Below are 27,092 nucleotides of genomic sequence, written 5' to 3'. Positions count from 1 at the left end.
ATTATAATTATGTTCTGTTGTGCTCTGATGTGCCCTAGCCCAAATGAAACAATCATTATTATTTTTTTATCTATTGGTTGGAACACTTTGTTCTTTTAATTAAAAAAGTTTTTGGAGGGAGGAAAATGCACGCACCTGAAAGCAAGTTTTTCTCACATTTTAAAAGTTTTTAAGTGTTCAGGGTTTTTTGGGGGGGGCAACAGATGTGTAGGTTTTAACCATACAATAACTGAAAAGATTAGGTCATGTGGTATGGTGTAATTTCTAAATAAGAGGTATTAAGTCAATCTTGTCTAAGAATTATACTTGGGCCCTCTTACCTTGAAGTTATTTCCCTGTCCCCAAATGTGCAGAGAATAACTGAGGGAGGGGGCGTTTTTTAGAAAAGAGGAGACAATGGCACTATGCACGTGTGTGATTGTATACTTTCCTAAATAAGTGCTATACAAGCCCTACTAAGATGAAAACATTAAGGTTAAAAATAGCAGCTCTACCAAGGAAAAATGTTACCAGCTACCACTGACACCTAAACCATGTAGCAGCTGCAGTGTTAAATAGGCCCTGGGAGACCAGTGTCCCAAACTCCACTCTGCCATAAAGCTCACTGCATGAGCTTCAGCCAGTCACTGCCTCTCAGCCCAACCTACCTCACAGGGTTGTTTTGAGGATACAGTGTGGAGGAGGAGAGCCATATGTATGTCACCTTCAGCTTCTTGGTGGAGGAAAGGTGGGATAAAAATGCACATTAAAAGAAAAAATGGTGGGGAAAATAAGCACCAACACAGAACAGAGTTTTGGAGGGAAGAAGATTCAGGTGTTATTTTATTCTTCAGTTATTCTTATGATTAGGAAGCATCCTGATCCACCTCAGTTTCAAAATGATAATCAAGACTGGCTTTATTTTAAAATGTGCTGTGTGATGATAAAAACCTTAAAAATTGCCAATAGATTTTATACAGGGCGGAATGGGCATGAACACCAAACAGGCTGCTTAGAAGAGACAGCGAAAACTCCCCTTTAAATAATAGGCAGAAAGGACAGATCATCCACATACTGATTACCAAACAATATTGTACTTCAAAAGCACAACCACCATTTGAAACCATATTCAGCAGGGCCCCCAGGTAGCCACCTTTATGAAGATGGGAAATTGCTTATTTCACCTGCCAGAAAGTTACCAAGAGCAACTTCATTCTCTTCATTCTCTTTTGCAAGGACCCACAGGCATTTCAATAAAACCTCATGATTGGCCGTATGAAAGGCTACTAAAATACCTAATAAAATCAGCATGGATAGTTGACCCCTCTCCACTGCCAGAAGGATAGCATTAAACAAAGATCGGAAAGAATTCAATAGCCATAATGCAATTACAATGGAATGAACATAAAACTGTGCCATCTCTGCTGATGGCTGTACTTTCACAGCAGGATTACAGCTGGCCAAAGCAGGGAAACAAGTTGTTCAAGTGTGCATGTGGCTGGTGCTAAAAGCCCATGTGTTTATGATGATGTCACGATGCAAATTTATGCACAGAACAATCTCAGGCATCCGCAAAACAAAGCAAAAAACCCCATGATTCCCAGTGCGCTTTGGTTACTTTTTCAAGGGATGCGTGAGCCCAGCTGTGTCTGAGGAGTTATGCAAACATCACATAGGGGAAACTGCATACGAAACTCTATTCTTCTGCAAAGGCATAGATTAGTTAAAACTCTCAAAGCTGGGAAACAGTGATCTAACTGGGAAAGAAGCACACATTTGTAATCAGTCATCATCCGCCCTGCCCGCAATGAATTTGACAATACATGTGGCCAAATGGATTTGTCTTACAGTAAAAAGATGGTAAAGGACCCCTGACAGTTAAGTCCAGTCGCAGACGACTCTGGGGTTGCGGCGTTCATCTCGCTTTACAGGCTTACTACAATAAAATATACAAAATACAAAATAATTTAAAATCCCCCCCCCAACAAAAAAGAAAAGGATCGGATGAAGTAAACTTCAATCCATGATAACTTATGTCATAATAAATTTGATAGTCTTTAAGGTGTCACAAGACTTTGCTGTATTTGGTAATGGCTGTGTCCTAACATCACAATTCCACGGGTGTTGGGGTACCCTGAGTTCAGTGGGACTTGATCTTTGGTCACTGAAGTCACTTTAGGACTGAAGCCAAAAGCAACAGGACATCTTTATTCTGATTGACAAGTAGTAACTCTTTTCCACCACCAGGTAACAATGCTGTTCATTGTCAGTTCATCACCATGTTATGTTCTTTCTGTAGCTGGCAGTGACACAATTCATATATTAGGAATTCTATGTTCTCCTGCTGCCTGAGTGCTGGAAGGAAGACAGCTGCTGCAAGGCCCATTTCCACCTGGCCTAGAGGGCAGGGCCCAGACTCCAGAGTGAGCTAAAAGAGGCTCCTGGGAGGTCACTGGGACATTGCTGGAACAACTCTTGGGTTGCGACAACTGGCTCAAATGTTTTAAATGGTTCTAATTTTGGTTCCTCTGTTTTCTTTTTGTCGGGTTAGTGTTGGTTAAATGTTTAGTTGGAGTTGGTGGTTACTTTGAGTATAACTGTAAACTGTTTGTTATTATTGTTATTGGTTTTTATTTATTTATTGGTTTGTTTGTTGCTTGTACAGGATATCTCTTTTTTAATGTTTGATGTTTTGTTGTGTTTTATTTGTTGCAAGCCGCCCAGAGTGGCTGGGGAAACCCAGCCAGATGGGAGGGATATCAATGAAATATGATGATGATGATGATGATGATGATGATGATGATGCAAAGTAAAAGAGGCATTTTGCCAAAGGCCAACTAAATCCACTCAAGTATTAAAGTCACAGTGCTAACAAGTTGCTTCAAACTTAGCAACTCTGTACTTAATTTCCCCCTGAAATCATCCTGTACATGTCTACTTGAACATAAATCTCATTAAATTCAACAGGGCTTACTCCCAGGTAAGTGAGTGTATTGCTTTTGGCTACACTGCCCTGTTGTTAAATGATTGCTTCACGTTGCTGCAATGCATCATAGTCAATATTACCAGTATTTTTATCTCTCTAGATAAAACATATATGTATATGTTTCTTAGTTTTTTAAAGAATGTATTTTGTCATGAGGAAAGGAGAGTTGTCATAGATCACAAAGTCTGAGAGAAAATAATTACATTTTAAGCAGGGTGCATGCTAATACTGTTTTCACAGAAGAAAATTAGCCCCATTGTGATTTGTCGTCTTGTCTAGGAAGTTATTTATTCCAGCCTTTCTTTTAATGGGGTAAAATCTATTTTGCAAGCTGGCATGTGAGTTGAACTGAATTAATGCAAACCCATTATTTACATTTCGAGATACTTGTCTTTGCTGTGGCAGGGCATATGGGAAAATGTTAACAATTTCACTGGTGTTGACTAACAAATCAAAACTTCCAGGAGTTTTTTTTTAATACCCTGACTAATGGAGATAGATGCCTAACACCGCTCCCCCACTGTTTTGTGTCTCACAGACACAGCATCTGTCTTTTTTGCCATTGGAAAAACAAGATTCATTAATAACGTTGCTTTCAAATGATGTATAGCTGAACATACGTCCTGCAACACAATCCTTCTAGAAAGCAATAATCAGATTACACAAACAACACTCCTAACAAACACAGGGAAATGTCTGGTGGCCATGACCTAGTGCTAAATATATGTTAAAAAAGGAAATTACACACAAACCACATGTGTAACTCTAAACCTCCTTACAACCTGCTGCAATCCTTTTCTGACATACCTGGGCGTAAGACCCATTCATCTTAATAGGACTTACTTCTGATTAGATATGTATAGGGTTGACTATAATATCTGGATTCCTCTTGGTTACAATGATTTTGGTTACATTTTGATTACAGGGATCTACAAGAACTTGGGCTTTGCAAGAAGTGGAATGCTGAATATAGTTTCTTTTATTTAATTTTAGCTTAGAATAGTAATTTATATCCCACTTCTCTTCATTAAAACTGGACCCAAGGTAGTTTACAGAAGTAAAAACTTTTTAAAAATATTACACCGCATCACGTTCTGTGTAGATCAATAACATACATGTAAAGAACACACGCTACACCGCAAAACTAAATGCACATTACAAAATACAAAAACACAATAGCAAAATCCAGACACCATTATGAGCCTTTAGTTAGCAACAGCAACTGTGTTGCTTTATGCATTCAAGTTTATTTAATTTTTTTTTAAAGGCAGCTTGAAATGTATAGAAAATTACTGAGACTGAAATCCTATACACAATTACTAGGAAGCAGAATTTGTTCAACTCAAATGGAATTACTTCTAGTAGACACATATAGGCTTCCACTGTAAATCCTCAAGAATTGTGCTCTTTAAATTCTGCTTTAAATGCAGGAGCCAGCCAGGTCTTTTCAAAAAGTTCATCAAATGTTGTAGTACCAACAGAAGCAAAAAAACAAAACAAAAACAAAGCAAAGCATTGTTCAACTACTGATGCGAAAAGCCTGGAAAACTTGTACCAAACTTACCAAGGCAACACGGTTTCCCCCAGGAGGCATGGTTAATCATGAAGCAAATTTGAGATATGAAGGGCTTTCTTTCCTGGTTCCTTGCTACACGAAGTTTTGTCCTTAAATCCATCTGGTTGTGCCCTGCGCAGCTCAAGACCAGGGGTTTCCTTTTCTGAGAAGGCATGTTTCATGTTGGTTTCAGTTTTATAAATGTTTCCCTTGGCTTGCTTTCGCTAGGCCGGCTGCCACTTGTTGCAATGGTAACAGGGGAAGCCAGGATCTGCTTTCTGCTCAGTCGGCTGGAATGAATAATTAACTCCCCCCCCCCACCTCCCCTCATTAGCATTCCATTCAAGCGACACAAATGAAGCAATTCATTTCTCTTTTTTGTCCTCAGAAGCTCACTGGATTAATGAGGGTTATCTAGGAGATAAGGCCCAGGCCTGCTGATTTCATTTAGCCTGATTGGTTAGAAACGGTGTATCCTAAATGCAGGGCCCCATTTGCCCGCATATCAATTTTTGGCTGCTGCATTTTTCAACCTTCTTCTGGCAGGAGATCTTACATTCAGCCAGGGAGGATATCTATCTGGCGGACGCCGCATGAATCTTTCATTTTTGCAACTTTAATATTTTATGCTGGCAGTGTTCTCTGTTTATAGGTGCTTTGTGGAGCCACGTGAAGGACAGGTCTAGCACCAGAAAATGCCCTAATGTAACTTCCTCCTGGCCAGCAGGGCCAATTTGGCACTCCTGCCGGTGAGTTTGCACCACAACTGAATTCACCCCTCCAGCAGCTCACCTGCTGAAAGGTTGGGTAAAAGTGCCTCCACCTCACCTCACTGTGGACATAAACAAACCTCTTACTTTTCTGTAAGCTGCTTTGAGACATACAGTGAAAATATGTAGGATAAATAGGTAGAGGATACAATCTGTATTGGCCTGGTGTGCCATCCCCAACAAAATGAATGGGAACAGCCCAACTTGTGTTTTTTAATGCATACTGCATCTGTAATAACAACAAGGCAGTGTGCCTTATATACAGTCAGGCAACCAGTTCATTGAATTATTTACTGCAATGGGAAGATCTAGGAGACATCTTTCTCCACTATCTGTCATCTTTCGGACCAAAGATTGAACCTGGGACCATCACTTTTGCTGCTTCCTTCCAATTTTTGGGTTTTTTCTATATCTTTTCCAGAGGTTTTGCAGTCCTCAGGTGCACTAGATCAGAACACTCTGTTCCTTCTGATATTCAGCAAGCCTCATCCCTTGTAATGTATTCAAGAGCACTGAAGACCTTCAGTGGTTAAAGCATACTGGGGTCTTTGTGTTGTGGGTCTCCTGGATTTTATTGTTTTTGATGTTTTTAGCTTTAGAGCAGCTATGGAATGAAGTTTTAAACTATTGAAATATTTTAAAATATACTGAAAAGTTGCTGTCACTGTCGTTTTAGATAAGAGTTGCAAGTCACTTTGTGGAAAAGATTTCTTGAAAAGCAGGATATGCATTTATGTGAAGTCATAATAAACCAACATTTGATTTCAGAAACCCTGTTTCCTTATATGGGGCCAGAGCAATAGCAGCTGGTTAGAATCAGAGAAGAATCTGGCATGTCAAGGACAGCATCTGAGAGAGTGGAAGAGGAGCTTGGAGGAATCTTAGCAAGTCAAAGGGGCATGGCACTATGATAGAATCTCGGCAGAGGTGAAACCAAAGAAGAGGAAGAAGGGTGGAACCTAGTAGAATCTAACAGGTCTAGCACAAAGCCTATGACAAAACCTTGGTTTTATTGCCTATGCAGAACCTATATTAACTAGGCCACATATTTGTACATAATAAGAGAAAGAGGAAGGAGCAAGACTTTCAAGCTTTATGGACTTAAATATCTGTTTGCTTGTTTTTAAATCACAACTATGGGGCAAGTGAAATAGCATTATTTTATACACCCATAAAGTAGAGTCTGTAGGACTTTTTGATTTCTGCCATAAATGTCAATGGTGATCATCCTATCATCCAAGTACAAATGTTATTACTGAGCACTGAATTCAGGGCCTAGCATGTTCTTAGCACTTGTGGCTGCAAATATCTGGAGCACTGCCTGGTGCCATCTCAGAGCCCACACATTGGGGACAGAAAGAGATATCCAGGGCTGAGGTAAGGCTGTGTTAAACATTTTGCCCCCAACATGAGGCAAAGTCCTCCTTCATGGGTAGGAGAAGCAGAATGAATTGTGCAAACTAAGCCAATTTATACAGAACTTCCTTAAAGTAAAATCTGGTGTTTGTTTACTTATTTTGTTAATAATGTATACTGTCTTAAAGGTTGTCAGTGTTCCATTAGCCAGACATCATCAAATGGCAGAAGAGGCAAGAACAATTCCCAGGCTTGGATTCTTCTTCTGAGCAGCCGTACACTACTAGAGCCTAGACTGCCACAGCAGGTTTCTCATGCACCCCTCCTTCTGTGCAGGCTTCTGTTTACATTAATTACACAATCAAATCCTTTTAGTGTACAAAAATTGCTTCCTTCTTCCCACAGATGCTTTGGCCACTGTCTAGACGAGGATTTGAGTACACTGATCCTTGTGTTTACCACTACTCCAGCATTAACGTTGTGCAATGCTGTTTTTGTCTTCTTGTGCATCATACATGAGAAACAAATGTCTTTGCAAGGATGGGCAGAAGGGAGATAGTGGTGGGTTGCTGGATGACTTGATATATATTGGCAAGGGTTTCTCAGTTCCAATTGTTTAGCAATAGCAACAACAGAAAGGCTTTTTGAATCCAAATAAGGCTGTTGGAATCCCTGATTTGTATTAATTCAGATGCAGATTTGTATACTAGCAGCCTCCTAGCGAGAGTTGCTTGGGAATTCTAAGACACACACACAAAAAAAAAAACCAGGGCAGGTTTGAAAATAGTGATTAAAAGATTGAATCTGCTGACGTAGTTCAATATGGTGTCCTGTTATATCTTAACATAGATGAAAACATGCTCCTTGATCTTGGGTACCATTGTGCAAATTTAGTCACAATATCTTAAGAGAGCTCCAAATGCACAGTGAAGAATTTCACGACCGACCGTTATAGTAGATATGCAGGTCATCTCAGTGTACAACAGGGTAGAATAGGAAATTGGCTGTGCCCCCTTCAGCTGCCATTTTTCATTTGGCTGCACACACCCAGGCTTTTTGCAGGCTATTGATGGTAGGGAATCCCATGAGCAGTAAGGTAAAGGTAAAGGGACCCCTGACCATTAGGTCCAGTCGTGACTGACTCTAGGGTTGCGGCGCTCATTTCGCTTTACTGGCCGAGGGAGCCGGCGTACAGATTCCGGGTCATGTGGCCAGCATGACTAAGCCGCTTCTGGCAAACCAGAGCAGCGCACAGAAACGCTGTTTACCTTTCCACTGGAGCGGTACCTATTTATCTACTTGCACTTTGATGTGCTTTCGAACTGCTAGGTTGGCAGGAGCTCACCCCGTTGCGGGGATTCGAACCGCCAACCTTCTGATCGGCAAGTCCTAGGCTCTGTGGTTTAACCCACAGTGCCACCCGCGTCCCCCCATGAGCAGTACTTCCAAACATATTTGGTGGGTGAAATAGAGAACTTTGAACTGGCTTTTTGTGTGTTTCTGCTGAATCTTTGTTCATGAGCTGGCTCAGAGTTTCCCCCCGCCCCCATTCCTTTCAAAGTTTTCTGCTGCCTGTGGAAGCTGCTTATGGGCAAGGAGATCCTGAAAACATTTAACCTACCTCTTTGAATGTGCAGATTTTCCCCAAAGTCCATGCCTGAGTTGTGACTCAGGATCAGGGACATGAGAGGAAGCATTTCATACATTTTAAAATTTCATTCACTTTCCTTTTTAAAAAATGATTTTAAAAAATGAAAGAAAGAAAGAAACACTTTACAATGTTCAGCATATTATATGGGATATTAATATCAAATAGAATTGAATAAATAAAGCATGTTTTATTCCACAACCATCTTCTTATATCAAACAGCCTTATCTAAACCAAAGGCAACTGTCTCCCTTCAGCCTCTTTGACAGATACAAATAACTGCAGTCTGTTAAAATCTTTGCTTTAATTTAATCAAAGGAGGTATTTATGAAGCACTTTGCAACCTCCCAGAAGTCTGTGACACAGAAATTGGGCTAAATCAAATTAGCATTCTATATAAAGAGACTTGTGCCTTAATGATTGCACTCATAAGCCATTTGTACAAAAGAGGGCAATAATTTCCTTCCGTGTTATAGTTCTCCATAATAAATAAGAGAAAGAGTAAATCAAGTCAGCTTTTATTGTCTGAAAAGATAAGGCACCTGAAATAGCCTCTGTTTATTAATTTATTTTTCTCCTGAAAGCCTTTAAATTTAATACGAGCCATTTAATTGTCTAGTAAACATTTCTTTTCTAATTTGCTCACATCACTTTAGCAGAAATACATGGCACAGGAGAAGAATGGAATGAATGCCAAGGTCCATGGACATTCCCTGGTTCCACCGGTCCCAAAATGAACCAGATCTTTGTTACATTTGAATGACATTCTATAGTTAGCATTTGTGAACTCTTACAGCCCAGAAGCTAACAAAGGGGTCGCTTTCTCAGATTATGTTATGATAAAGGAAAATGAATTATGATGGATATGCCTTTTATCAACCACTTCTGCAGTGAATCAACGGCTATTTAACTGTGATGACTATCGATCAGATACAAGGCACTTGCATTCCTCTACCACCTCTTGTGTATGTTGATGCTCTTGCAGTCCCCACCCGCTTTGGTTGCTGTTACTCCAAGCCTTAATTCCCAGAAAGCATTCTCCTGTAAGTTGCTAGGAGCTGGATAAAAAGAGTCTGGAAGGGTAAGCCCAGAAATATGTTTGGCACATGTACCTTTAAAAAGCTGTGGAAGCCATTGGAAGAATAGCTGTTCACTGATCCTTTGTATCCAGCATGCAATTTCTTTGGCGCATTCCTGACATTACTCGCAGCTCGTTTGATACTTATGGGCCCACATCAAAGCCCTCTCTGTACAGACATTTTTAGCGCTCCTGTGATCGGAGTGGCAGGCTCTGGCCCTCCATACAGGGGCGAGGAAGGGGGGGTGCGGTGGGTGCGGTACGCCTCGGGTGTCACCACTGAGGGGGTGACAAAATGCCGGTCGGCACTCACCACGGGGCCTGCAGTGTACCCGAGCCACGCGTCTCTCCTGGGAGAGACGCATTGGCTTGGGCACGCGCAGGCTCTGCGCTGCCCAAATGGTCCACCCGCTGCCTCCCCCCCAGCTGTAGGGTGACTGAGTGGGAGGAGGCAGACTCCATAGGCCCCACAGTGCGCCCCGCCTCTATGGGCGGCTTGCCCTGCCCCTGGGTGCATCGCCCCACACACCCGAGCGACTTCCTCCACCGCTGCCTCCATGCACCATGTACGGATTTCAGTTCCACAACCCATCATTCAGTGTTTCTAGTATGTTAAGTCACACAGGTTGTGTCTATGCACACAGGTCGTTATGCAGATGTTCAAACCAACAGGTGGAAGCTGGGCATGGAGAGGAAGCAGAGTCTACTGTCTCAATCCTTTGCTCCATGCATATAGAACCAGCTAAAAAGAATCTCTGCGCAGAGATGGTATGACTGATATATCTACTGAAACTGACCCATTGGTCCCTGAGACCAAATTAAATGCCACCCCAAGAACTACAAATAATAATTTAAACAAAAGGGAATCTCTAAACCCTTAAAATAAACAACTTAAGTGGAAATCCTATGCAGGAGCTGTTTGCTGGGAGCTGTAGGGCATGGAGGAACCACCACTATACTGGCAGAACACAAGCTATGCTAGGCCAGTGGAAAGCACACCAGCAGAATACCTCAGGTATGCAGGTGGAACAAATGTACATCCCTTCCTCTAATGGGATCTTCACAACTTGGTTCAGGGATAGGGAATAGATTTTAGCCTGACAGCCCTTCCTTTTTGAGCAACCTTCAGGGAGCCACTTGCCAGTCATGGGTGGGGTCAGAGGCTAAAGTGGGTGGAGCAATGAATGTCAATGATCTTTTCCTACAGTAGGCCAGCAACTACACACACTCATATCCACACTTCTCTATTCGCCATCCAGGCAAGCAAGAGGCTCTATCAGTGTTCAAGGACACATTCCAGCCAAGCAAGAACGTTTATCATGCAAAGCAGGGCCAGTGAGGAGGGCGATAGCATGGAGAGAAGTGGGGCGGCCTGGAAAGAGTTCCAAGGGCCAGATAGGGTGGCTTGGAGTTACACACTTGGCCTGAGGTTTGCCACCTCTGCCTTAATTAAAAGGGTAGTGCCAGCCCAAAATGTTTTGCTGCTTTAACTGAAACCCAGATAGTGTCTCTTGCACTTAAAAAGTATTGCTGTGCTATTCAGGCACTGATTTCTGCCTACATCTATTTCCATTCCTCGAACCCCCACCAAGTCCCTTTTTTCTGCCACAGTACTGCTCTGGCCCTGAGCAAGGGTGCATCCAAGAAGAGTGAATAAAAAAAGAAGGAATCATACAATCAAGTATAGGTAATCACTTTCTTTTGGTAGCCCCATCCCCTGGAAACATTCAATTATGGTCTGCATTTCCAGTGTTTTCATATGACGCTTCATGAACACATGAGAAATCCAGGAACAAAAAAACAAAAACCAGCACGAAATTAAGCCATATATTTTGCACAAGGCTTGATTTACATTTCCTTCTGTTTGGCACTTTCTGCCTTCAGTGACCAGTTTGCTAGGCTTAACTCTGCACTGTAACCCAAGGCGGAAAAATTCCCTTGAACCATTCCTTTAATTGCACACCACATTTTTAGGGTCACGGATAATTAAAGTATTTATTTCATCATGTTGTGAACTTTGAAGTTTGCCGTTCAAATAATGAAATGCATATGAAGCTGCTACAGATTCATTTTTTTTCCAGAACCCTGTTAAAGATACCGAGCCAAGCCAGGATTTCTCAACAGTTCCTTGCCTCAGTGTTTAAATTCTCCAAACTTTATGCCTTGTTTCAGCACTTTGTGAAGTTTTATTACTGTTGAAGGGCAGGACGCACTATACTTTGCACGACAATGGATGAATCCAAAGGCTATAGCAGTGTGAATAAATAATACAGCTAATAGTCCCAAGGACCTTAGAAGCAAGAGTGGCACCATTATCAGACTGCCTTTTGATAGCTTTCCCACATTGTTCAATAAAAGCAATTTGCTACTGATGGCTGGGGCATCCCCTAGTCACTGAAATAACAGGTAAGGTACATGATTCAATTTTTAAAACCTGTGCAGTTGCTCCATTTACAGTTATTGCTTGGAAACCTCATTGACACAATTCGGTGCTAAGGCACAGCTGTGTGTTTTCTCTATCCCCACTCAAAATTTACTGTAAACTGAGATGCATCAGATAGAATGGGGAAAATACACTCAATTACAAAAAAACGGATCAATCCGTTTGTTCTTTACTCCTCCGACATCATTAATGCATCATTCGGGGGAAAACATTACTCCCTAAAAAGCTTTAGAATGCAGTAATCTGGGAACTTCTATGGGACAGACAAACTACACAAGGTGTGAAATATGTGACAGAGTCTCTCCATTATTATTATTATTATCATCATCATCATCATCATCATCATCATCATCATCATCTAAACTACTATAGAACCAGCTCTGAAGTGGATCGGGGCACTGAACTGGTGGTAGACTCTTCATCTAACACTGTTTCCCCAATTGAAATCATGTTCTCCCTCCAAAAGCTGCTGTTGGATGGAGAGATGGGAATTACTGATACCATTGAAAACTAGTCTTCCTCTCCTAGGGATGCAGGAGAAATACGATTCCATTCACCATTAAAAGTGAATGTATCGAATTTGAACTTTCTGAAACATGAGAACCAAAACACAGCCTCCCTTCAAAATTTGCAAGCATTCAAATTTTGCAATGCAATTCCCCAATTAAACAATGTTTACAAAAATGCTTATATTAGGTGAAAGTATGCAAAACAATAAAAATATTGGTGAAAGCAACATACAAGATGCATTGTATTATGAGAAAATGCTTGCAAAAATGTGTAGAGTAATCAATATTGCATACAAAAATGTGTTGGCAGGGGTATTTTGCACTAAAATGCTGGTGAATTTTCACAAGGACTTACAAAAAAAATCCACAAATAGTTGCAGAAATATGCAGAACTGGATTTTAGACTGGAAAATTGGCAGATCCTTCCATCACTAGACTTGACAAACTTAGATCCATTACTTTCAGTGGGTCTGAGTCTGAATAGGACTTAGTCAGACCCACTGAAAGTTCATAAAATACAACCCCGTTATATTGTGCCTTTTCCCTTGGCCCGGCCAATAGAAGTTTGAAGAGGAAGCACAGATTTCAGCTGGAAAACTGGCACATGGACTTAAAACTAACCCCCAATCCAGTTCACGCCTCCTCTCTCACCCAAGGCTCTCAATGGCTTGTCCCTATGTGGCATTCACCCTGAGACCTATAAGTGAGAATGGATGCACAACTGGGAAATACATGTGTTTTGCAGAAGGGTCATTCACTTTAGTGGAACTTACATGGGTATAGTATTCTTAACAGCTGCAATGCATCCTACAGGAAAATACCCTTGTACGGTAAGTGATGAGAGCTCAGTGCTTTGTACACAGAGGGTCTCTGTTTCAATCCAAGGCATCTCCCCAAAAAAGGACCAGGTAGTAGATGATGCAAAAAACTTTTGCCTAAGAGTTGGAGGGCAGGAGTTGCTGACAGTAAAAGGAGACAATAAAGGGTCTTGAGGGACAAAGCAAAGACCCTCAGGATGCTCAGAGTGAAAGGGCAAGAGAAAAATGAAGATGATGATCAGGGTTGTGGTAAATAACAAACTGAATGTGGTGTGTTTGCCCCGCTTCCCAGAAGCACGTTATAAAAACATGGCAAATTCTCTGTAGCTGGTGCCTCTAGAGACGTGATAAAAGCAATGTGTTAGCTTCATAAATAAAAGGGAACATTATGAAAATCACTCTCCCACCTCTTCAGTTTCAAAATTTCTGATCTTTCACCTTTCATGCATATTGGAAAGAGGGGGTGGAATTTATTTATGGGCGCTTTCCTATACTCCAAAGCAACCTTTATATCTGTGAAGCAAGAGAAAAGCCTAGTGATCAAGCACTCAGAGCAACAGCATCATGATTCTTTTCTCTGGTTTTTGCAAATACAGCTACCAGGTGCCACTCTTTACTGTGTGCCATAAGAAAATACTTTCTTGGAAGTTTCTTTATCTGCCGTGAATCTGATTGACCCTCTCAGGCCCCAGAGCTATTGAAAATGTTGGCACTGTGGAAAAGTTCCATATGACTGCTAATATTTATCACTTCCAGATATTCTGCTTTATGGCAGGTGGTACTTACAAGCCAGGTGGCTTTCTTGACCAATAACAGTAACGTAGAAGGACTTCATTATTCCCCATAACAGATTTCTCTCTTTTGTTTTGATTGTGGTAGCATTTCTAAGTGTTACCATCTTATGAAGCATTGCCCTTAAATAAATAATAATAATATTGGCACTCTGACCCTGGAAACTCCTAAATTTGGGGGAGTAGATGGAGAAAGGAACCAAAAGATTGCCATGTCTTAGCTGATGCTGCAGTTGTTGCTAGGCAGGGAATAGCTTCCCAGGGAGTTCAGATGGCTGGAAGGCCTGTTGTAAATTAAAAACTTAAAACAGGTCAATTAGGCTGAGTGATAGGATTATGTGCTCAGATTTAGAAAAACAAAACACCAATTTAGAGGATAAGGCACACTTGCTGTTCCCACTCCTATGGGCAGTTAATTTTAGAATTTCAATTCTTTCCCTCCTTTCACAGCATTACTGTTTATACCTATAGCTTTATACATGTACATGACACTTGGCAAAAGCAGACAGACTCCCACCCCAGAAAGCCTAAAGTCTAAGCACCAAACTAGATGAGAAATGAATGGTTTCCCTGTGTTTTAGTTGGGGTATTTTGTTTGTTTTATACTGAAATGCTGTTGCAGGGGACTGTGGCATCAATCACAGCAGTATGTGGGGATGTGTACTTAAATTTCTCCCTGTAGATCACTCTTCCTTTCACCCCTCAGCTACTTTCGACCCACCGGGGGCAGATCCAATTCCCTTCCTATGTGGGGAGAAAAGCACCTAGAAGGCTAGTTTGATTGGAAAAACAGATTGCAACGAAAGAGTTAAGCATGTCTTCCTCTCCTCACTGATACACTCTTCAAATTTTTAGTTTTATATTTCTTGGTTAAAAACTGGGACATTACGCCTAATTTGGTCCTAAATTTTGAAAAAGGGGCTTCAAAAGGCAGGGAGTGATAAAGGTAAGGGTAACAGGAAAAGACTATGCAGAAACGCCATTGCATTTAGTTAAGCTTAGTTTCTAAAGGGGAGAAAAGGGATAAACAGTTACACTAAAGATTTGCGGGAAAGGTGTGCTGACAATTTGAAATAGTAGTGAATTAAATAATTTTAAAATTAAAACATTTCAATTCCTCAACCTGTGGGTCCCCAGATGTTGTTGGACTACAATTGCCATCATCCCTAGCTAGCAAGGCCAGAGTTCAGGGATGATGGGAGTTGTAGTCCAACAACATTTGGGGACCCACAGGTTGAGAACCGCTGCCTTAAGCTGTCAGGAATATGCATCATAGGAACGAAGAAGCCACTCCTAATGAAACTCACCAAAATGTCTAATAACTATCAGCTGGTTGTAAATGTCCTCCTCTCTTTGGGCAAGCTGCTCAAAAAGGTGGCTGCTGCAGTGGTGGAGCTTCATGCTCCAGCACCGGGGGGGGGGGGCGGAGAGCAGGCGGGGGCGGGGCTGGCGCACATTCTGGGGGCGGGGTGCCCAGTGTGGGCAGGAGGGGCAGCTGCAATGGCACGCTGCTGGGGGCGGTGCACTCCCCCCGCACTCCTCTTCCTCCACCAGTGGGTTGCTGTGGAACTACAGATGCTCTTTTTCAATCAACCAATCAATCAATAGTAAGTTTCATGTAATGTGTATAGGTAAGTAATTCAAAAGGTATACAGGATTAGGAAGTATAACAATGTAAATCCAACATCAATAGACCAGAAACAAGAAGCCTCGCACCTCCTCCTAGAGTTCACCTGGATGGATTGGAAGGGGGGGTGGAATCACTGTTGACGTGATCATACTCGTGTGTTATGGGTACACTTAAACAATGTCACTCTTGGTTGTCTTCCTTTTGAAGGTAATTAGTCATGGTCTCAAAATGTGAGAAATGTAGCGATCATGGACACTGAAATGCAATGTTCCTGAACACACATAATAAACATGTTCCAAACAGCCTAATAGTCAGGGCTTTTTTTCCAGGGGGAATTCGCTGGAACTCAGTTTCGGAAGGTGGGTGCCATTGCCTTTCTAAGAGAAAGAGGGAGGCGTTCATGGTGAGTTCTGGAACCTCTTTTTCTAGAAAAATAGCACTGCTAATAGTCCTTTGCTTTTGCTGTGCCCTTCACTAAGTTTACTTGTAATGTCCGGGCTTCTTTTCTGCCATGGCAATGTGCTACAATTATTTCAGGCATGCCTCAGCTGTCTTCCAGTTCTTAGTGAGTTCCACTGGAACTACTGGCACTCTGAGATGAATCTGATAAACTGGATTCATTTCAGTTTGCTTTTAGACCCTGTTTTGGCACAGAGCTGCATTGGTTGCCCTTACAGATGTCTGATACCGGGAGAAAGACAGGGAGATGCAACCCTGCTGAGTCTCCTGAATCTTTAAGTAGCTTTCAATGCCACTGACTACTTAGCCTTCTGGATCGTCTCTCTTGACTCAAATATGGGAATGGTGTTTGGATGGTTCTGCTCATTCCTGAAGAGCCAATACCAGAAAGTGGTGCCAGAGGACAACTATTCAGCCACAAGTCATTTATATTATGGAGTTTCACATGGTTCCATCTTGTCCCTCTTGATTTTTTTTCATCCAAGGCTTTAGAATAGGGTGTCCTCAATGTGTAGATGACACACTCTCTCCTTTACAATTGATTGTAAGTGTTGAATCGCTACTTGGAATCAGAAGGAGTTGCTGAATCTCTGCTTGGAATCACATATGTATTGTACAAGGGCCAGTAACCACAGGCAGGGATATTAGCAGTCATAGCCAGAAATATCAATATATGCTGTGAGAAGGTGTCGAAGTAAGTAGAAGGTGGAAGGATTTATTAACTTATTTGTTATAGATAGATAGCTTGAAGATAGAAATTCTTCAGGTCTACTTATAGCATATTGAAAATAAAACAACAAAGAGGAAGAAGAAAGAGAAAGAAGGTAAAAATCAGGAAAAACATTCAACTGCAAGAGATAAAGCAACCTTTTAAAAAGCCGCAATAAAATAATGCGGTTTTTGCAAAATGACCAATTGGTTTGCTCCAATCATCTGCTTTTATTTACATTATTTTAAAAGGGAGGACAGAGCTAGCCTTATAGACTTCTATAGATGTCATTCCATCGGAAGCATAGAAAAGAACAGGATGACAAAGTGTCCGATCCAGGGCTCTGAAACAATGACAGAGATTGCAGTACACCATGTATGTGTCTTGATATGGAGCAATGTACCAGTCCCAACTATGGTAATGCAGAATCCCATTGTTTTCAGTGCGATTTCTTTCAAGTAAATGTGCATCAGATGATCATCCATATGCTCCTTGTTTCCATTAATTTACATAGAACTATAGATCAAAACTGGGTAGGTTGAACTGTAGAGAGTCAGTAGCATTTCTCAACCTACCTCATATATAAACTTTGATACAGTCCTTTTGCATCTCCATTTTCGTTTGCCTACAAGTATGTACGGTTTTTAAAACAACAACAACATGGTTTTACACCACCTTTTAAAGCACTTATTTAATTAAGTGGCTCTTTTCAGTGCACTGTTCCAATTAGGGCTGGCATGTGAGTCAGTCTTTTGGAAGGAAGCAATCATAAACTCTAAGATGGGTTTATTCAGCTGTAGCATTTCTAAGCTGATTTAAGCAGTTTGTCAAAAAGTGAGTGAAATTAATTAGTTTACAACACGGTTTTACTGTTATCTAGCATTCAGCAAAAACTGATGCAAACTAGTGAAATCTCATCCATCTAAATCTACATTATTCAGTGCTCCCCCTAGTACCTAACCCAAAGACCGTTATTTTGTGCTGGGAGGTTAGCTATGATTTGTATTTAGAATTAGCATAATTATGATGCACTCTCATATATCAATCAAATGAACACACATGAGGCTCAGTACTAAAATGCAGTCATTCCTAGGTATGCTTGGGCAAAATCTAGAAATATTCACCCTTTTTAGGTACACACAACAAGCACGCATTCTTTTCACCTTTACAATGCCACCACGGGAAAAAGGAAGGAATCTATCCTTTCCTCTGAATCTCCATAGCAAAAACCAACATGGCATCCTCAGACAGCTGCCAGAGACTCAGTGGGATTCCATTTTAATTACAAACCTCGAGTAACACTGCATCAGGGGCATTGTGGGGAAATTAAAATGGAAGAAGAGCACCATCACTGCATAAGCCTGCCTGAAGGTGGGAGAAGCTAGCTGGCATGGGTTAGGGCCAAGGAAGTGCTCAAGACTAGAGCCTGCCCTGCTTCTCATTTCTGACTGACACCTGTCTTCTCATCAGTCACCTCTCAACCAGCTCATATGAGCTCTCTCCATTAGCTTTTCATCCATTCTCCCACAAAACTCTTACCTCCAAAATCCCACAATGACTGTGCTTACTTCTTATCTCTCTGTCTCATATTCCAATATATTCCTGTCTAGGGCCTTTCCTCCTTCAGCTCTACAAACCTCAACCACTCCAAGGTCTTCTGCTCACTTAATGACACATACATGTCTGTCACCTTGAGCCAATTACAACCTCTCAGCCTAACCTACCTCACAGGACTGTTGTAAAGGAAAAAAAAATGTGTGAGGGATCTTGTACAACACCTTCAACAATTAAATGGAATGAAAGAAATGTCTTTGTTTTCATTTGAGAAATGTTGGAGGGTATACCTCTCCCTTCACAACCAACTTCTTTCATGGAATATTTGGCTCAAGCCTTATCCTCACTGAAACAAAACCTAAGTAGACCAAGCTGATGGAATACGCAGAAATGGCAAAGACTGACGGGAAAGATCAGAAACCAGGAAGACCAAGTATTCTTAAAAGATTGGAATAACTTCTTACTATACTTAAAAGACCACTGTAGACAGTTAAAATCATCGGCAGGGATAAAATTATACTTGTCATGTGAAATGAACTTTGGTTACTATGATTACATAACAGATGGATAACAGTAAAAGATGCAGGAAAAAAGAAAAAGACAAAATCTTTAGAAAAGGAGCCCATGGAGGGAGGGGAGGAGGTCCGAAGGTTTGAGAGAACCTTTTTATTTTTATGTTTTGGAATGGTTATAGTGATTGTGTATACATTTATGTAAAACCAATAAAATTCTTGTTGGGGGGGGGAACAAAACCTAAGTGCACAGAAGTGCTCCCCAACCCACCCCCACTGAGGTTTAGATTGTAAGCTCCTTGAGGCAGGAACCTGTGTGCTTATTACTGGACAAAGTGCAGTGAACACTGGTCTCAGGATATGGTCAGAAAGCACATGCTGCAAGGAGCATCAAATTGGATTCCGCAACTGAAGAAAGGTGGAATATAAATGTAAGAAAAGTTGAAGAATTAATGAGCCTGGAATAAATAGTGTGATATAAGAGACTGTCTCGGGGCAAAACGTGATCTAGTGAACTGGGCAATTTTGAAAATGCCCATTAAGCCTCAAAATCTGTCCCAACACAGTGATTTGTGCGTTGTCCCTTGCATATTTACTTTGACTACTTCCAACACAGGTATAGAAGGGATGTACATAAATTCACAAACAGTTTATAAATCAAAGGTGTGCCAGCTAAGGAAAAAGTGGTGTATAAACATAAAGGTACAGAAGGGAGGGGTATATGGGGAAATACAGACCCTCCAAGTGTCCCTATTTTCGAGGGAATTTTCGAGGCAGCCCTGTTTAGTGAAGTTTTTAATATTTGATGAATTATTGTATTTTCATCTTTTGTTGGAAGCTGCCCAGAGTGGCTGGGGAAACCCAGCCAGATGGGTGGGGTATAAATAATAAATAATAAATGATGATGATGATTTAGAGAAGCCATCCGGGTTTCTTATTTGATCCTAGAATGTCCCACTTTTCCTTAGGATGTCTCTATTTTCATCAGAGAATTGTTGGACCCTGAGCCGTCTGAAGGAAATCCTGTATAGGGAAGGGTTGTTTTTTAAAAATATTTAATGTTTTATTGTGTTTTTATATATGTTGGAAGCTGTCCAGAGTGGCTAGAACAACCCAGTAAGATGTGCGGGGTATAAATAGTAACATTATCATTATGGAATGGGATGTCCCTATTTTATCGGAGAGATGTTGGAGGGTATGGGAAATATTGTGGAGAGATATGCAGAGTATCTGGAGTTGTTTGTTTCCCCTCCCCTCCTTCTCTCTCTTTTCTGCTTCTTAGAGACAGGAGGATGTGCAGGAGATAAGACACTTTCCCTTTTATCCTATTCCTAGTCATGAACACTACCCGTGGCTCTCCTACATACCAGAATGTAGTATAATTGTTTGCATTTCAGGCAGAGTCTATTTTATTTTACCTTTTCATCATTTCTTTGTTTTGTTGTTTTTTAAATGTATAAACTGCTTAACATTAAAAAAACCAAAGCTGCATATAAAAAGAAGCAATACCTAAGATAAAATCATTTTAAAACACAGCAATCCCAGAGTAACCAGCAGTCCATTTTACCCACAGAGAGCAATCTGAGAAGGCCTAGAATAATAATAATAATAAAAGGTAAAGGAACCCTGACAGTTAAGTCCAGTCACAAACGACTCTGGGGTTGCAGCGCTCATCTCGCTTTACTGGCCGAGGGAGCCAACATTTGTCCACAGACAGTTTTTCTGGGTCATGTGGCCAGCATGACTAAGCCGTTTCTGGCAAAACCAGAGCAGTGCACGGAAACACTGTTTACGTTCCCGCCGGAGCGGTACCTAATTATCTACTTGCACTTTGACATGCTTCCAAACTGCTAGGCTGGCAGGAGCTGGGACTGAGCAATAGGAGCTCATCTCATCACAGGGATTCGAACCACTGACCTTCTGATCGGCAAGCCCTAGGCGTAGTGGTTTAGACCACAGCGCCACCCGCACCCCAAAAAAATAATAAAATAAAATAGCACAAGCCAAAAACAAAGTAATTGACACATGCCCGATTTCCAGGGTCAAGGTGTTCCAATGGAAGGTACCACCACACTGAAGGCCCTACTCTGAGTAACAACCACCTGTATCATAGGGGTTGCAATACCACCAAAAAGGCTTCATTAGATGAACACTGTGACCAGGGTACATTCAAATTGTCCTGTCTTTTGGAAGATATGTACAGCTTGGTTACATTATGCAAAAGAGTAATGGCTGATAGTTTAGTGGAGCCCCTTTCCCCATCTACTTTGCTGATACTGGAGCAGACAACTGCCTTCTGGCTCTTATGAAAGCTTTTCAAGATTTTAAGTGCTTCATTGATAGCTTGGTACACAATTATAGGTGGATTAGAGAGGCTGCTAATAGGGGATTTTTGCTCTAATCTTCTTTCAATTGTTAATATTAATTAAAGTGCACTTTCCCCCTTCATTATGCAATAAACACAAGCTGTTTCTTAAAAGCAGCATTATAATTTAAGGCTGCAATCCCAACCCCATTTACTTAGGAGCAAGCAGCACTGAATTCAGTGGGACTTACTTCACCATAGGTACATAGAGTAGTAAATTTACTATATATTTTATACCGGCTTCAGTCTGGAAAGGAGCCATGCAGAACCAAGGGAAGTTTTAGCAAACTGGCCTGGGATTCAACAGAACAAATAAAGTTCAGGATAGCTCAGTCAATAGAGCGTGAGACTCTTCATCTCAGGATTGTGGGATCGAGCCGTATATTGGGCAAAAAGATTCCTGCATTGCAGGGGGTTGGGCTAGATGACCCGCATCGTCCCTTCCAACTCAACAATTCTATGATCCCATCATCTATTCAATATTATAGTACTTTGTGTTTTTCCCTAAGCCTTTCCTTCATACTTTGCAAAATCCTTGCAAGAAGAAGCAGTTGCCTTGGGATCACAACTCGTGAACTCATTTGTTTATAAATTCAAGGGGTCAATCAGAAAACGAAGCAAGTTGTAAGTGAATCAGCACCTCCTGAATAGATCAAGTGGCTTTGACTAACCTCTTTCTCACCTTGGGACAAGTTTGTCAAGAAAAGAACAGCAGAGTTGTTAACCGTGGAATATGGAATTCCTTAGAGTAGCCTTGTAGATGTGGCAGAGCCAGCTCACCTGTGAGGCAAGGTGAGATGACCACCTTGGGCAGCAGGAGCAGCAGACCTGGCCTCCAAGAGGTGCATTGCTCAATGCTTCTGCTGCAGTACTAGCAACAACAGCTGCAACATGCTCCTTGGAGGCTGGATCTGGCCCCTCCTTGACACCCTCCCATGCTGTCTCTACAGCGGCCTCTTGATGAGTGGAATCCTCGCTATTACATATTTTACATGGCTGTTTATTTGTCTATATTTTTATATATGGATGTTTTATGATGGCCTATACATGCAATGCCTAATAAAGGTTTGGCAAAGTACGTAAGTTGAAAGTACCGGTGGTCTCCTCCTACCCTTGTTTCTGATGTAGATATTTATTTCCTTCTTGTTCCTGATGTAGATCTTCACTCATTCTTACTTCCCTGGTGGAGGCAGAGGGCATTTTGTGGTTCACCTCCAGTGCTAAGATTTCTTGGGCTGGCCCTGCTTACAGGAGTTGTAGTCCAAAACAAAGGGAGGGCACCAGGCTGACAAACTACAGTGTAGAACAGGGGCATTCAACATGGTGTCCTCCAGATGTTGTGGCCTACTATTAGCATTAAATCCAGCCAGTATGACTAATGATCAAGGATGATGGGAAAGTGGTATGCATTATCTGGAGAACACCAGTTGGTTATCGTTCATCTAGAGATTCTCACCCACCATATTGGCCAGCATGTGCAATATGCTGAACGAGCTTTCACAGAAAGACATCCACTATCCTGGTTTTGCCAGTGATAGAAAACAAACCAGCGACTTTTGCTTTTCAGTCCATGGTTAATTTGTATTATTTCCCCCTCAGCTGTCTTGCTGCCATTGCTTGAACTTTTCCAAGCATCATTCTGTAAGAAGTGCCAATCACTTAAGAAATTCCTAATTATATGGCAGTTCTGGGGTACTATATAAATTGTCTCACATTTCCAGACATGCTTTATTTCCCCAGCACTTATATATTTTCATCCTTTTTTCAGTGTCATGTGTGAGAAGCATTGCAATATCTATAATTATAATTATTACAGTTCTATTGTTATTAATTTTAAATTGAATTGATTCACAGAATGAGAACATTAGTCACTTATACAAAAGAGGGAGACAATATTTTAAAGCTCTAGTGATTCAGGCTTGTGGCTTCAAACACAACACAGAACTTTCCTCCTCCTCCTTAGATAATACATCTCACTCCTGTTTTGACTATTTGAAACAAAGCTTCAGCCCTCTTTTCCAGTCTACACCATAAAAGAGTTTGTAGCTATAATAAGCTCTTCTAAAGGTGTGCTCGTGGCTTTCTCAATAAGGAGTAAATTCTGGACTGATTTTTATTATATGTCCATACTTGATTAGAAATATAGATTTTCCCTTTTGGCAGAGCAAACAAGCAAAAATATGTTTGCTTTGAAACAAGGCATATCCACAAGAGTGTCATATACCCTTTTCTTCTTATCCTAGGTGAAGTATGAGCTTGTGGAGAAGTATCCATAATTTATTTTTTTACAAAAAACCAACCGTATTTTTTTGTGTATAAGACGATGCCTTTTGCTTAAAAAAATTAGGGGAAAATTGGGTGTCGTCTTATACGCAGTTAGTGAATGTAGAGGGGGGGACGTGCGACTAATGGCAGAAGCAAGCAGGAGATTGGCAGCAGTGATTGGGCAGGTGATTCATGGCTGCGGCAAAGCCTGCTGGCGATTGGCTGTGGCTGCGGCAAGTGGGCGGGTGGGCTGTTGGTGGCAGCCAGCAGGCAGACAATTGGCAGCTGTGGCGAGGTGTGCGATCGGCAGTGGCTGTGGCAAGTGATCGGCAATGGCGGGCAGGCGGGTGAGCGATTGGCGGAAGTGACCCCCCCCCAAAGCTAAACAACTTAATTTCTTAATTTTGGGTTTTTAAAAAATAGGGGGCATCTTATACATAGGGGGCATCTTATACACGGGAAAAAATACAGTAATTATAAAGTTTCAGACTTGACAACTAAGTGCTTGCTTATATAATGGTACAAAGGGTCTCCCAGCACTCTCACCCACTAGCAAGGCTTCTGTCTGGTGCACACTGAGCTGCTATTTGCATGGTGGAAATAGCAATTTGGGAAGGAGAGTGTTTTCATATGCGACCATGGCAAGGAGGAGAAGGGTTTAACACCTCCCTTCACATCCTGGCCCCTGGTTTCTATTTGCATTCCCAAAGTCTCTGGGGACCAGAACCTTCTCATCTGCCTTAGCCTTACACTAACACGGGATGTCCAACAAAATCAAACAGCCTGCTGTATAGAACTTTTTACATCATGGAGATAAAAGTTAACACCTTCTAGTCTGAACAGCAAGATACTGGTAAAGACATAGGAGCATAGGCTGGGGGGGGGGGCGGCGGAATAAACAGTAACACATACAGAATATTTTCCAGCTAGGATTGCTAAGCCACATCCGCCAAGAGTCATTTTTTATTGGATGACACCCCTTCCATCACTGAGATCAATAAATCATATTCAGAGGAAATCCTTTACTCTCCAACTTTTATAGGCACAGGGTTGTCTTATCACCTGACTTTACAACCCTACTCTCCAGACAAGACACATTAATAATCATCAGCACTTTTTAACATGCTTCACATACATTATCTCTGTAACCCTTCTTCAGACCTTATAACATAGGTCAATATTATTATCTTCCCACTTGGGGTGGAGACAGAGATTGCTGAAGTCAACCCTAAGCCATCTAGTGAGTTCATGGCAAATACAATATTTGAATAGTGGGCGCTGAACATAGCCCAAGGGTAGTGAACATGGGCCTTCCAGATGTAGCTGGACTACAAATCTTAACATCCCTGACCATTGTATATGTTGACTGTGGCTGATAGGAGTTGGATTTCTGTAACATCTGGAAACATCAGTGTTGGCAATTACATCTTAGCACTACCTGTGTTGCATCAGTTCTGCCTGTGTCTTCCACAATCACAAAATTTGGAATCAGGCACAGAATTCAATAGGCAGCCAATAACCTCTGCTTCCATATATTTATGTGCAGAGATATTTAAAAGGCCAGTGGTGCCACTGAACAGGACAGGTCCCTGCCATATCCCCATGGCAGCTGTTTTTAAGCCTAGGGTTGCCTGCTTATGGGACACTGAGAGGGATCCTGTGCCTTTCATTCTGCATGTTAGGTAGATGCTTTCTCCTACACCTGCATCTTCAAAGCAGCACCTATTGAATTTCTGCATGAAACACAGCCATAATGGGCAGAAGAATATGGCAAACCTGTTTTCGTCGAAAGGCATTTGGAGCACATGCAATGGAGATGAACCTCAGTGCATTATTGATATTTTTACATTCCATTTGAAATCTCAGTTATTAGTTTTTGCCTTCTTACGCAGGTACTGTACTGGGGAACAGGCATTTCCTCCCCATCTAAATTACCTTTTTCTTTTGGTTCATAAATCACTAATGTTCCTAGAGAGATACATAACTCTCCTTCTCATTGGTGTCCTCAAGAGCCCTTTATTCCACTTGCTCTGAGGGGGTTCTCCTTATTGCAATAATAATTAAAGTTGGATTTATAGACAGCCATGCTCTACTAGGAAGATGAAAGAGATCTGCATAAGACAAGAGCACTGCACAGAGCAGGTGGGATAAGTTTTCAATGGCTGGTTTTCATAGAGTAACATTTGTTGGCTCATGTTGTGCAAAATTAATTGCAGGATATTCATTGCATCTCGATTACCAAAGTGGGCCTTCTTTTCCACTTTTAACTATGCTTGCCACATACCTGAGACATTAACCCGCTTCAGGTGTTAACAGACACCGGATGAAAATCATGCAAGGCAGAAGAGTTGTGCTGCACACCCATGCTCTGCCTGCCTTGCCACATTCCCTTCCCCATGCATCTCCATAGGTTGAGGGCCTGCAGTGAGGCAGCTTATCCAATGCACACAGACTGTCCCCACGGACTGGAACTCTGGAGAGCCATGGGGAGGGCATCGCCATGATTATTGTTGGGTGTTTGTGGACACCTGAAGAGGATTGTGTTCTAGTGAAAAACTGGAGACCAGAAGCAAAAGAGGAAGAGGCTAAATTAACTACAGATTCTGAATAATCTGTTATTTCTTGCTCTGTCTTAATTTTTCAATTTTAGGTTGAAGGCAGAAGGAGGTTCAAAATAAGGACCGCTGTCCATGGTGCTTTCCTCCTTTCCATAGGAAGCTGCCTTATGATGAGTCTGACTATTAAGTTCATCTAGCCCAGTACTGTTGGCCCTGAATATCAGTGGCTATCTAGGGTTTCAGGCAAAGGTCTTTCCCAGCTGTGCCTGGTTATGCCAAGGATTGAACCTGGGACATTCTGCATGCAAAGCATGCGCTCAGATGTTGGGCTGCAGCCCTTCCTCACTCTCGCATCTCCCCATCAGGTCTGGCAGGTTCTTGCATTGCTTCAGAAGCTGAAAGCGTTGTTCAGCAAGGGGCAATAGATGAACAGCTTTTTAAAAAGATAGGTGGCATCTCAAACCACTTTTGGTTCTCTTTTTTAAAAAGTATTGTATTTCTCCAACCTTGCTGGGAAGCATTTCTGGCTTCTAGGCTTCCTGTGTCATGACTGGCAGATGGTGTGCCTGTTTGTTTTTGAAAAGGTATCTTGGGTTGTCTGGGGAAAGGCAGGGAAGTTAGCTCTGCTTTAAGAAAACAGACACCTGTGTCCATCCAATTACAGAACATGCCTTGCCAGCTGTCCAATTTCTGTCACAGTCAGTCAGTCCCAAATGCTCCGTACCACCTATGGGTGTTTGCAGTTCAAAACAAAATGTTCATTTCCTCCCATCCTTTCCTGCCACAGCTGCTCCATGCATTAGAAAGCAGAAGTTCAGCCAAAAAGAAGAGGAAAAGTGAGAGCGCTTATACATGAGCTTTCCTTTTCTGCAACCAGGATGTAGCTCATCATTCCACAGGGCTAAAAGGGTGAGAAAAGCTGTTTGCCCCCTATATTCCCACTTCTACACAGCTGTGTAAGGCCTCCAGGACTGCATCTTGACAGCCTATCCAGAAACTGGAGGACTATATATTATCCGCTCACCTCCCCACTTCAAGCAATAGCAGTCAGTGGGATGGCCGGGGGGGGGCAACATTGCCAGTTTTTGAGAGAGGGTGGGGTGAGGC

The 27,092-nt window shown here is 41.7% G+C and overlaps 1 protein-coding gene across 2 annotated transcripts in view; it reads right to left on the bottom strand.

The window, feature by feature from the left end:
- The window catches only part of C5H10orf90 (chromosome 5 C10orf90 homolog), a 148,891-nt gene that overhangs the window by 86,825 nt on the left and 34,974 nt on the right, over positions 1 to 27,092 (bottom strand). Inside the window, exon 1 of one of the 2 annotated variants that reach the window (XM_053388903.1) lies at positions 4,530 to 4,795. The exons of the other annotated variant lie outside the window; for it this stretch is intronic. Within the exon in view, the coding sequence (XP_053244878.1) occupies positions 4,530 to 4,695 (166 nt within the window). The 5' untranslated portion in view covers positions 4,696 to 4,795. Of the gene's footprint in view, positions 1 to 4,529; positions 4,796 to 27,092 lie in introns of those variants that run through there. 2 annotated transcript variants of the gene reach the window in all.

The sequence above is a fragment of the Podarcis raffonei genome, chromosome 5 (genome assembly GCF_027172205.1).
Source record: "Podarcis raffonei isolate rPodRaf1 chromosome 5, rPodRaf1.pri, whole genome shotgun sequence".
Lineage (NCBI taxonomy): Eukaryota > Metazoa > Chordata > Lepidosauria > Squamata > Lacertidae > Podarcis > Podarcis raffonei.
The sequence above is the reverse complement of the archived record's forward strand: the minus strand, read 5'-3'. Positions and strand labels throughout refer to the sequence as shown.